Source organism: Lactuca saligna, chromosome 5 (assembly GCF_052625555.1).
Source record: "Lactuca saligna cultivar CGN05327 chromosome 5, ASM5262555v1, whole genome shotgun sequence".
Taxonomy (NCBI): Eukaryota; Viridiplantae; Streptophyta; class Magnoliopsida; order Asterales; family Asteraceae; genus Lactuca; species Lactuca saligna.
The window spans coordinates 259,739,291-259,751,715 of record NC_136421.1 but is presented as its reverse complement, the minus strand read 5'-3'; the positions used below and the strand labels follow the sequence as shown (position 1 = coordinate 259,751,715).

The 12,425-nt window shown below is 32.4% G+C and overlaps 1 protein-coding gene across 1 annotated transcript; it reads left to right on the top strand.

The window, feature by feature from the left end:
* Positions 1–641: 641 nt before the first annotated feature.
* On the top strand, positions 642–3,856 carry LOC145047539 (NDR1/HIN1-like protein 13). The gene is made up of 2 exons (XM_078995831.1): positions 642–1,505; positions 3,551–3,856. The coding sequence occupies exons 1-2, from the start codon at positions 831–833 to the stop codon at positions 3,635–3,637; spliced, it is 762 nt and encodes a 253-aa protein (XP_078851957.1). The 5' UTR covers positions 642–830; the 3' UTR covers positions 3,638–3,856.
* The last annotated feature ends 8,569 nt before the right edge of the window (positions 3,857–12,425 follow it).

Below are 12,425 nucleotides of genomic sequence, written 5' to 3'. Positions count from 1 at the left end.
TGGTAGGGGTAGGTTAAGGTGAGGGGGGGATAGGGTTTAAGGTGTGTTTATTTAAATAAATTAAAAAATCAATGTAAAAATAGTATTTTTAGGTAAAACAGGGAACTAACGTGTAACAAAAACAAACAATAGCGACCTTCCGAGTTAAAAAAATAAGTTAGGGATAAGGACCATTCGTGTAATTTACTCTTCTTGATGACGTGAAGATGACTCTAACACATCTTAAATTTAATATAGTAACTAATCTATCTCTAATTAACTAATCAATTAGATTAATTAGTATTAATCATGTTTTTTTATGAATCATAAGATCAGTTTTGATCAAAAACTAATATTTGGTTCCTATGTCAAGCAAAATACGTATGGCATCTAATCAACTTCTTCCGATAAATCCTTAATATAAAAAAGAGTTTTATTATGTACCCTTACTCAATTTTACCGGAAATATGAATATCCTTACGACCTTACGTGGAACTTTCATGTTATACTGAAACTAAGCCGATTATAAAACAAGAAATCATTAATATATAAATATATAGAAAGAAAAAAAGAAAAGAAATTGGTTACTAAAATATACCTTGAGTTCCAAAATTTGCTTATTTTTGAAATAGATATTCCATATTTTCCTAATTAGTCAAACTTTCATCTTTAAAATACACACCATTTGCAATTTTCACTCCACTCTCACTCACTCCCCCCTAAAGAAAAGCCCACAAATAAACACTGAGCAGAAAGAAATAACAAAAGAGAGAGGTGCCGGGCCTCCATAGCTTTACTCATTTCTCCACGGCACCCCCACCGCCTACATTTCGTCGCCGGAAAACAAAACGATGACCTCCGGTACTGAAATGACCACCACCCCCCAAAACCAAATCCAAAACCAAAACCAAAACCACACAATCCGTCCACGGCCACCGCCACCATTAAACTACCACCCACGCCACAACCAACACTACTATCCAAACTCTTCCTCCTCCTCCTCCTCCGCCTCTATCAAAGGCTGTTGCTGCTGCCTTTTCCTCCTCTTCTCCTTCCTCGCCCTTCTCGTCATCGCCGTCGTCCTCGTCATCTTCCTCGCCGTCAAACCCAAAAAACCCGAATTCAATCTCCAACAAGTCGGTGTCCAATACATCAGCCTCTCAGCAGCAAATCCTCCTTCAACCACCGTCAATTCTCCCAACTCCGCCTCTATATCCCTTGCCATTCGCATGATGTTCACCGCCAAAAATGACAACAAGGTCGGGATCAAGTACGAGGAGTCGACATTCAATATCATGTACCATGGTATTCCTTTGGGTCGGGGCACCGTTCCCGGATTTTTCCAACCTGCTCACAGCATCCGGGAGGTGCAGACGACGGTGACGGTGGATAGAGTGAATCTGTTGCAGACGGATGCTGCTGATTTGGTTAAAGACGCGTCACTTAACGACCGGGTCGAACTTCGGATCATGGGTGATGTAAGGGCCAAGATTCGGATCATTGGGTTAACTTCACCCGCTGTGCAGGTTAGCAATTTTCACATTGATTTTTCAATTTTTCCCTTTCACATTCACACAAGACTCTCTGTTTTTGCTTTGAACTTTCTGGCTTTTGTTAAAAGCCCATGTCCCACGTACCTTTTGCTAATGTACTCCTTCAGAGAAAGCCTCATTAGGATTAAACTAATAACTTTCCTTTAATGGATGATTAAAGTTGCATTAAGTTTACTAATTGGTTTAATAAAGGAAGAGTAATGAATAATTAATACCACAAACATCCAATACACCATGTCACCAATAATGAAATGCATTATAATACAACCACTACTTCTGTACTTTAGTTGTACATTATATTGAATCGGGTTATTAGTTATCTTTCTTAATTTTAATTATGTGGCGTTGTTTGTTTGTTAATTGTCCTAATATATACTTTAGTGGTACATTATATTGAATGGGGTTATTTTTTGTTTATTTATTCGTGGAAAGATATTATTACATGATACATGGAAATCAAAATAATAATAGTTTGGTAAATAAGTTGTGTAGTTGATGTGTTTTGGTTAAAAGGTCCTTAATTTAGACAAAAACATGTTTAAAAAAATGTGGAATATTGTATTTAAAAGAGAGCCTCGAGGAGGAATGTTTTCTAAATATATACTGTGGTGGCCTGGGCCCACTGTCACATGACTGTGAAAATTGTCTCCGCAATCATTGGGAGTGGGTATTGCTTGTTATTTCCATTTACTCAAGTAAGAACAAAGACGAATAATTACATAAATTAAGATTTTGGAGAATATATATATGAGTCTTCGTTAGTAAAAAATAATAAATAAATAAATAAAAGGGTAGCAGTCGAAAGATATAGGTTTTATTTGTGTATGGGTGTATCGAAAACAATTGAAAACTTTAAAACATATAAAATTACACTTTTAAAAAAATTTAATTAAATCAATTTGCAAATTTCTAAAAAAAAGTTGTTAAACGATTACTTGAAATAGTTTTTCTAACAATTGGGTTTAAACTATTTTATTTTAACGAAAAACTATAAATTTCTATTGTCGTCTTTTTCTTTAAAAAAGAAAAGTTAAAAGCTCCTAAAGTTGAACATGTCCATAGAAAAATGTTCTAACTTTTAAACATCCTCTAAAATAATTATTAAGTCTACATTAGCCATGTCTTACAAAAGCTGGATTTTTCTCACATTTGCACTAAATACTTCCAAAAATTTCTTTCTTGCATTTCAATTTTGAAATGCTTACTATCATTTGGTTTTCAACTTCACTTTTGTTATTTTTTCTTTAAAATTTTGTTTTATTTCGGAAATATTTTTGATATTTCGGAACATCAAATGTTTACTATCTCTAAGGTTTCAACTAAATTGCACTTTTGTGTTATTGTATTATAATATGACTATTATTTTTGTAAAATGTGAAATTGTTTTCCAAATGATTTCACTCATTGTACACTGACGATGATAATTAAATGAGCAATGATTGGAATTCATAAATTTCATCCAAAAAATGATCTTAATTATAAAAAAATAAAAAGGAACTAAAGAAAATTTTATTCTCACGAAATTTTTATGTCAGTTTCAAGAAAACATGAATTTTGCAATGATCTTTTTAGAGCAGTAAGTATTGTGAACTATTCATAAAGATGATTACTATATTATAAATATTTAAAATGAGAATTTTGTGATGAAGACATACCTTTTTGTTACTTTAGTGATTAACGTTAATTTTTTTATACATTACAATTGGAAAGGTTGAATTACGACGTAGGAGAGTAATCTATTCTTCTTTATTTATATACTTTTTCCGTTTTGTGTACATCATAATAAACTTAATTTGCTCTTTTTTTTTTTCAAAAGACGTCATCATTAAAGGTATTACAAGTTACCTATTTATTTGGCAACTATATATATATATATATATATATATATATATATATATATATATATATATAATGACAAAAATGTAACAAAAGAATATATGCTATAATTTAAAGTTTTTGTAATCAACAAGTGTACGATGGTATATGAATTTGAATAGTAATATGAGATATGTTCGCAGGTGTCAATAGACTGTGCAATAGCCATAAGCCCAAGGAAGCAGTCACTAGCTTACAAGCAATGTGGATTCGATGGTTTGCAACTATGACCCGACCCGACCCGGTCCAGATTTGGATCTCGATTTAGTTACAAATTAGTCCAGTAATTACCACTTCGGATAGAATCCAGATAGATTAGAAAGGAAGAGGTTTAAATTAATTTCTCCATTTTATAATTTATTACGGAATATATCGCTTTTTCTTTTTCCTATAAAAAATGTAAAAAAAAAAATATATTCAAGTAATCCATGCGATACATGTTTTGTTTCTCTTTTAAGTTTCTTAGTTAAAAAAGAATACAATTTGGTTGAATAATTCAGAAAAGTTTCTTAATGTGGAGCATTCGAATTTCTTTATTTTACATGTTTGTTTTCTCCATCTTTTTAATAACTAACCACGTTTAATGCTTGAAAAACAAGATCCTTGCACGTTTATTACAATTTGTAAAAGATTATTATAGAACAAAAAACTTTTAGTTTACTTTTTTAGTTATTATTATATTCAACATATATCCGCTTAATCTTATCAAGTCAAAATCAACTATCCACAGTCGAGACATTCTAGCATGGAACCAGGGTAGAAACTTATAGTTTACGATGGGGATAAGCACCGATAGCGGGTATCTATTTTTGGAACCCAATCTGCATCGGGATTGTTGGTTCCTAAAACTTGGAAATGCTCCTCGGTTCCAGTTCCAGATTTTATTTATTAGAAAACGTTTTCCGCTGGTTAACTGTCGGAACCTGAAATATTAGAATTTAAAAATACTTAATACTTCAACGAATTAACTGTAACAATGTTAATGACTAAGACATTCGTTGCGAGTATCTAATTGGATATTGGACGATATAATGGTAAGAACAAAAACTTTGGTTTATGACTTACATTTAGCAATTTTGACTAGGGATGAGCATAGGCGGGTACCCGTCTCATTTGGCGAGAACCGGAACCGGCGGTTCCTAAAAAGTTAGAACCGGAACCGGAACCGGTCTAGGCGGTTCTTAAATTTTTGGATTCAGTCCCGGAACCGGCGGTTCCGGTTCCGGGAGCGGGTAACCCGGTTACATTAACTTGTTTAACTTTTTTCGATAAAACCGCAACTTAGTTCGATCCACATCGAATCAATTCGGACCAAAAAAGGACATAATATATTCTAAACCGGTCTAAGTAACACACACATATATATATATATATATATATATATATATATATATATATATATATATATATATATATATATATATATATATATATATATATATATATATAAACCGGTTTCGGCGGGTACCCAGCGGGTAGCGGTTCCAAAAAAAAGAGAATTGGAACCAGAACCGCTTAAGGCGGTTCCATAACTTTAGGAACCGGAACCGGAACCGCTTAAGGCAGTTCCAGTTCCAGAACCGACAGTTCCAAGGCGGTTCCGGTTCCAAAAGCGGGTACCCGGTTCCGATGCTCATCCCTAATTTTGACCATCTTTTAAAACAATTTTTTTTCTTGTTTGTAACTTGTATCGTATGAACAAGTTATATATTTACCTTTTATTTAAATGGCTAAGATTATTTTGCTAACGAAACTAAAAAATGTTATAATTGGTTTACCTGTTTCCGGAACTGGAAACACAGTTCCAGGACCAGTTTCAAAAACTTAAGAACCGTCAACATCAGTCTCGGTTGCGGTTCTAACTTCACTGAACCGTCGGTTCCGATTATAGCAAAATGAGTTGGGTACCGAACTAAGTGCTTATTTAGTTTACGAGTTTCATAAAAAAAAGGCTCTCCTATGTACACGAATTGGGCCTATATACACGAATTGGTCTGTGTATTACAATCAAATAAATAAATTAATATTATAATAAGCTTAAATGATATTGGGTGTGTTGTCACGGAGCTTTTAAAAGTGTTTGGATGCTTCTACCATTAGATTTTAACAAAACGCTTTAATTTAAACAAAAAACTTCGTTTGACAGTATGAACGTTGAACTTTTAATTTAAACAAAACAATCAAAATCTCAAACCAACTTTATCTAGCATTTACAAAAGGTTACTAACGTTTAACAAAATACCACTGAGCTTTTAAAATTAATTTCCGTAATTACCTTTAAAAATATTTTTATCTATTTTTTTATTATTTTTAAGCAATTATTTTATTATGTAATTTTATATATTTCAAAAGCTTCCAACTACTTTCGCAAAACACTCATATAACAAATAATAACAACAGCTTCCCGTTACTAGCTACCTACTATCTGCTTTCAACTAACCATTAATTTTACCAAACATGCCCATAATGTTATCATTTCAAGTTGTTGCGAGTCCTATCAAATTTATAAATTTTCTTTTTTTCCATTTTAATTTTCATATAATTTTCAAAATATATACATCAAGTCTAATTTCTGCTTCCCCCTCTCATATTAATAGTCTATATATTTTTATTTTATTTTTTGTTTTTCCCAAAATAACAGTGTACTTATGAATTTTTTTATTTTTTACTAAAAAGTAATTTTAAATTAATTAACAAATAAAAACTGCATTTTAACCTAAGAAAGTACATCATCAATAAGAGGCACAAACACTAATAAATATAAATATAACGATCACATTATATATATATATATATATATATATATATATATATATATATATATATATATATATATATATATATATATATATATATATCAAAGTTGTGAAAATCGTTTGACGGTAGCTCGACGGTCGACTAACGATAAGCGATTAATCAGATTTGCCGAGGATTAGAGATTAATCGACAATTAATCAGGGACCCTAAATTATAAAAAAAAAAAACAATATTTTATAAAATATGATGTATTTGAAAATTATAAACTTTTAAATTTTAAAATTTTGAAAAGTTTAGTATAATATTTTTAAATTTAAAAACTTAAAGATTTGAAAATGTAAAATTTTCGTGTAATATCTTAAAATTAAAATTTTTGAATTTTTTAAATATTTTCCACCTATGACCGCCAATGATTGTTAAGCATTAGTTTGACTGACTTTGACCAATTTTCGCCAAGCACCAAAATCATAATCGGTTCAAGGCCGCCAAACGATTTATTGTCGGTTAATCGGTCGCCAAAGTCGATTTCTGCAACACTGATATATATATATATATATATATATATATATATATATATATATATATATATATATATATATATATATATATATATATATATATATATATGTTCTGCCACCGGTGACGATTCAAAAAATTAATGTGGACTACAATGATAAATCTCCACTCATTTTATTAAGGGCACAAACGTCAAACCAAAATACTTGGTCATGGTACGCTCGCATACGAGCTACATCCGTGATAACTAATACGGACTCGACGATTTAATCACGTGCAGCGAACGTCCATGAACCATCATTTAAGTGAGTTTTATTATTTATTTTCGGTTTTTTGTTTATTTTTATTTTTTTAATTTTTCGTTAAAAAAATAAATAGATATATGCTCAGTTTTAACGTTTTTATTTTTTTTATTTATTTTTTTGGTTTTTTCCTTCTTTTTTTTTTAATTTTTTCGTTTCTTTTTAAAAAACAATTTTTTTGTTTATTTTTAATATATTTACTACATACTTGAAGGTACTACTATTTTTCTTTATTTTTGTTTTTGTTTATTGATTTTTTTGTTTTTATTTTTATTTTTTAAATTAATTATCAGTTTAAGTTTTTAATGTTTAAACTTTATAGATTTTAAATAAAAAGAATATAAAGATGATAATATTTTCCGTTCATACTTATTTTGAATTATATTATTCTTAGATTATAAAATTTTAATCAAATTATTTTTGAATCGTAGTATTTTGAATCAAATCATTTTTTAATCATATGATTTTGGATCAATAATATATTCAATTAAGTTTTTGTTAAAAAAATTATGGACATGTGTCAGAGAGTGAAAGAGAAAGGGAGTAGAAATGTTCAATTACAGTTAGATTTTCTACTATGTTTTTATGTTATTAAGAACTAAAAGATACTTAATACGCTTTGAAATATTCAATTACATTTAAAATGGGAGCTGAAATACAAAAGGAGGATAAATGAGCTAAAAAGATGCAAAAATGATGTTGTTGGACAGATTGACCCCTTATCAGTGTTTTTGTCATATCTCATAAACCGTAACTCAGATTGATGAGATTCAAAATGATCACTGAATTAATAGTTGTGTTGAAATCAAAGGATTAGTAGTTGTGACCATGACACTAGTCATATTAGGAATCGGTGAATAATGAATAAATATCCATTATATCAGTAGTTAGCCATTAATTTGATATGTAATATAGCTAGAGCAAAGTACCTAAAGAAATTTGTCTTCGAATCAGTTTATCGATATTTGATGTTGAGTGGTAATTAAACTATTTAATAAAACATTTCTTTATTGCTTTAGTGTCACACCCCAAACTAGAACGGTAGAAATATTTGAGGTGGAAGGAGTGATTTTATGTATAGTATCACAACAAATGAATAGTAATGAAACATAGCAACACAAACATTCATACATTGAAAATACATGCTTATATAGTTTACATATTGTACTTGTTCATCAGTTACACAAAAGTGACAAAACTAAATTTTCATAAAGTTGCTACACTTGATCTCATAGCAGAGCTATAAACCTGTTACTGGTTCCCTAAGAATACAAGTCGTTTTGGAAGGCGTCAACTAAAAAGTTGGTGAGTTCATAAGCATTTTCTTATAAAATGGTTTTGTAATCGTTTCGAATACTTCTCGTAGTGTTTTCAGAAAATTCGATATTTTTTATAACAATAGTTTGTAAGTTTCATTCCAAAACTGTAAATAAATGCATGGATGTCCTTTGTTTTCCTTTATTTGTAAGTATAAAGCGTACGTTTCCAGAAAATCCTATATATATTTTTTAAATGAGTGGACTGAAATCGTAAGTAATCCCTTTGTGTCTTTTCCTTGTAGAGTAATAATGAATATATCCAGAAAATCCAATATTTTCTTAATAGAAAACTGTAGTCTTAAACCTTAAGACCACGATGGAAATGAATAGTGTACAGACATTAGTATATAGTTTCATTTCTTTTAATAAAACTAATGAAGTAAAGCTTCCCGTAAACCAAAATAGTGTCGTTAATCCCTATGTGATTCGTTACAACCATGTTTGATATGACAAATTGTCTGTCATGACGTTCTTCAGGCATCAATTTCGGTAAGATATTTTTCACCCTAGATTGGTCCGTCTAGCTATAGGGAACAACTCAGGTGTGAGGGTGTCAACCCCGTATAGATCTATACATAATTATCCTGCTCTCCCTCCAGGAGACTCTGGTTATAACTACAGGACTTATGGTGTACGCTGGGTAGGTACGGTAAAGGAATGTCTCACTAGAGCATTAACTGATTTACGTGAACTATGACTTCTCTTTCTTGTAAAACGATTTAAGTGTATCTAGTGTGATTGAAATCATTTATATAATAAGATATATAACACATGAATGTTATCATGTATAGGTGTTTTAAAAGATTATAACTTATAAACTTACATCTAGAAACAAGTATAAAACATTTAGTATGGTAAAGACAATTTCTAATCTTTGACTTTTCTGTCCACGTTTTTAGAAAAATTATAGAAAAATCATCGTAATTCGAAATTTGGATCTGTAAACCTTGAGTTTTTGAAAAACGAGTCTACTTTGTTCATAATTTTTATTATAATTTTTAATGTCCTCAAACCATGGTGAAAGTGTTCATCTTCATAGTCTGGTCCGAAAACATTTATGAAATTATAGGCAATTTTTAAAAATCGCCAAAAGTTGTAGAAAAATAGTATGAACGCGAGATAGTAGTCATTAGAAAAGTATAAACATGGATTATTTGCATATAAACAGTTTTGAAAATATTAACTTCAAGGTGGTCAAAATAGTTCGTAAATGGGCTATAACTTTTTCTGTGGAAAGCTGAGATTTAAGTTTAAGCATACATGTTTGAATCCAACACTCATTTTTTTCCATTTTTGAGGGTATAACCCTTACCCAGTAGTATTCATACAATATATATGTCAGCAAACACATTTCCCATAATCTTTGTGAAGTTGTATAAGATAAACTCCATGTTCATGTAAATACCCAAAGGTTAAACACATTACACATTGGTTTATGCAATTATTCATTGGTTAAACGAGATTTTGACTTGTATCCCCCCCCCCCCCCAAAAAAAAGTATGAAAAACATGAAAAGAGTGGGGTATGAAGCTCACATTTAGGGTTTTTGAGATGTAGATGAAGAAGGAGAAGAAACTTTGAGCCTAACTTGAGTTCTTGGTGAGACTCTTGAAGTGTGGGTGTTCCAATGAGCCTTATACATTAAAATATGGTTGTAAGAAGAATAATCTTTGTATAAACTTGATATACAAAACCTTGAGTTTAGCATAGAACTTACCAAGTTTTATGACTCTTTGAAGGAAACTTCTTGAAGCTAATCACATGCACATACCCATGAAATATTTGGGAGGAAAGAAAATGAGAAGAACTTGGGTTTTTAGGAGGATGGTAGATGATGTTCTTGAGAAGAAGGAGAGAATAATGAGTTGAATGAAAGTGGTGAGGGGGGAAGGGGTGTTTGGCCGATTTTAAAGAGATTAGAGGAGGAGGGGGGGAGTGGCCTTGATACATGTTGGATAATCATACATTTCTAGATGTATGCAAGATAATTTCATGGATATATGGGGTGTAATATTGAGGTGTCGCTTTTCATTCAAATTGTTTGTTTCTTTTTTTTCTTTTTCTTTTTTTTAAAAAAAAAATGGGCTAACCGAATTAGAGGGGTTCTCGGCCCACATGATGGCATGAAATAAATGGTGGCTTCGAACTTGACTTGGCCCAAAGGAGTTTTCGGCCCACTAATGTTCTAGGAAGGGTATTGGCCCAATAGGGGGTGGCTCAATAGCGGTTTTCGGTCCATTAAGATTAAGTGAAGGGACTTTTCATCCAAAAACCGCTATTGAGCCCAATAGGGGGGGGGGGGGGCACTAAAAGACCAATTGGAAAGGTTATCAGCCCATTAGGGCCCAATAAGAGAGTCTTGGTCCAATAGGAGATCTGGACTGAAAACTCTTGGGCAAAGGTCCAAAGTTAAGTGGAATTGGCTTCCTGGATTAAGTTTCGGCTTATATGAAGTTGTTTCGACCTAAATGATAATGTATAAAAGTATGATCTTAGTAGCATTGAAGTTTGAATTTCACTAAATGAAATGTTGCAAGATTACACAAGGAGATTATCTTGTATAAGGATCAACATCTTAATCCTAATTTGCTAGTTATGACATCATCCCCCTGTTAGGGGGAATTTTGTCCCAAAATTCGTTCTAAAGTAGTTCTCAAGTACTAGGAGTAAATGTAGGTATCTCGGTTTTGTCTAGTCCCTTCATTCCTAGGAGATTTTAGGTCCTTGCTTAGTGTTCTAACAGAACTTTGCTACTGGCCTTTGACCTTGCTCATTTGGTTTCCTGGTCCATTACTTCTATGAGTTCTTTGACGAAATGGAGATTTTTATTTCCTTCAATTACATCTAGCGGTACAATGAGAGTTTAGTCAGATAAGCTTTTCTTTAGATTGGATGCATGTATGACAGGGTGTACATTGCTGAGTTCAGGCGGTAGTTGAAGTATATAAGTCACTGTTTCAATCCTAGCAGGGATTTCAAAGGTCCAATGTGTCTCGAGTTCAAATTCCTACACTTTCCCAAAGCGTATTTTCTCTTTTCAACTGGGGCTTTTAGTAGTACACGATCAATGACTTGGGATTCTAAGGGCTTCTGTAGCTTAATTTCACAGTTCTATTGTCAGTTTCTAGATGATTTTAGTCGTTCTTGAATTTGGATGATATCTTCGGTTGTCTCTCTGATGATTTCGGGACTCGTGACAACGTTGTAAGGTACTCGTCCTTTGGCTAGCTGGGTGTTGGTCATCTCAGCCCAACACAGAGGTATTATGCCTTTGCATCCTATATGGTGAAGTGAATGGGTGGTCATGACTTTTAAGGATTTTTTTACTTGACGTCCCAAAAGTAGTGTCTCTAAACCTTAAGGCAAGCACTATTGTCTCTAAGATTCAGGCCGTGTGATGTAGTTGGTCTTATAATTCTTAGGATGTCTTGGGAGTTTCTTACTACAGGATTTTGAACTAGTGGGATGTCGATCTTTGCTTATTTCTGAGGGCAGGTCGAGTAAGTCTTCGAGTCGGGATATGAGATATCGATCCTTGAGGATGGGTTCGTTCAATTCTTAGTAGTCTGTGGTCCTATGGACAATCAGCCTTTCCTCTTTATTAGTCGTATGGGTGCTCTCAGAGGTACGAGTCTTGGTCTGATAATTTCCTTACTTGTTGGGTTGTTCCATCGATTGGACACTTCATATGTTTATGTTGGTGCTAGGTGGCATTGGGGATTTGGCTATGGGAATGGCTCCATGAGTTGAGTCGATTATGAACTCAACTTGGTATATCGGTGATATTTCCGAAAAACCTTCTGGGAACTACTTCGGAAAGGTTATAAATTTCTAGGTTACCTTCGGTGTCCTTTGCTTCTTGTTCCTTATTTCTACTATGGACTAGGAAAGAGTGTGGTACCTCTTACATAGGTACTTAGGAGTCTAGATTCCCGGGATGATTTGGGGATTTGTTGTTATAAGTTGTAAGGGAGTATCACATCTCAAATCCATTGGTCGAGGGGGAGCCAACTGGATCGAATCCTAATAAGAACAAAGATCAAACTAATGATTTTCATGATGGAACAGACAATATCTCGATTATAGGAGAAGGTTCAGAAGGGGATGATATTTTTGAAGATGTG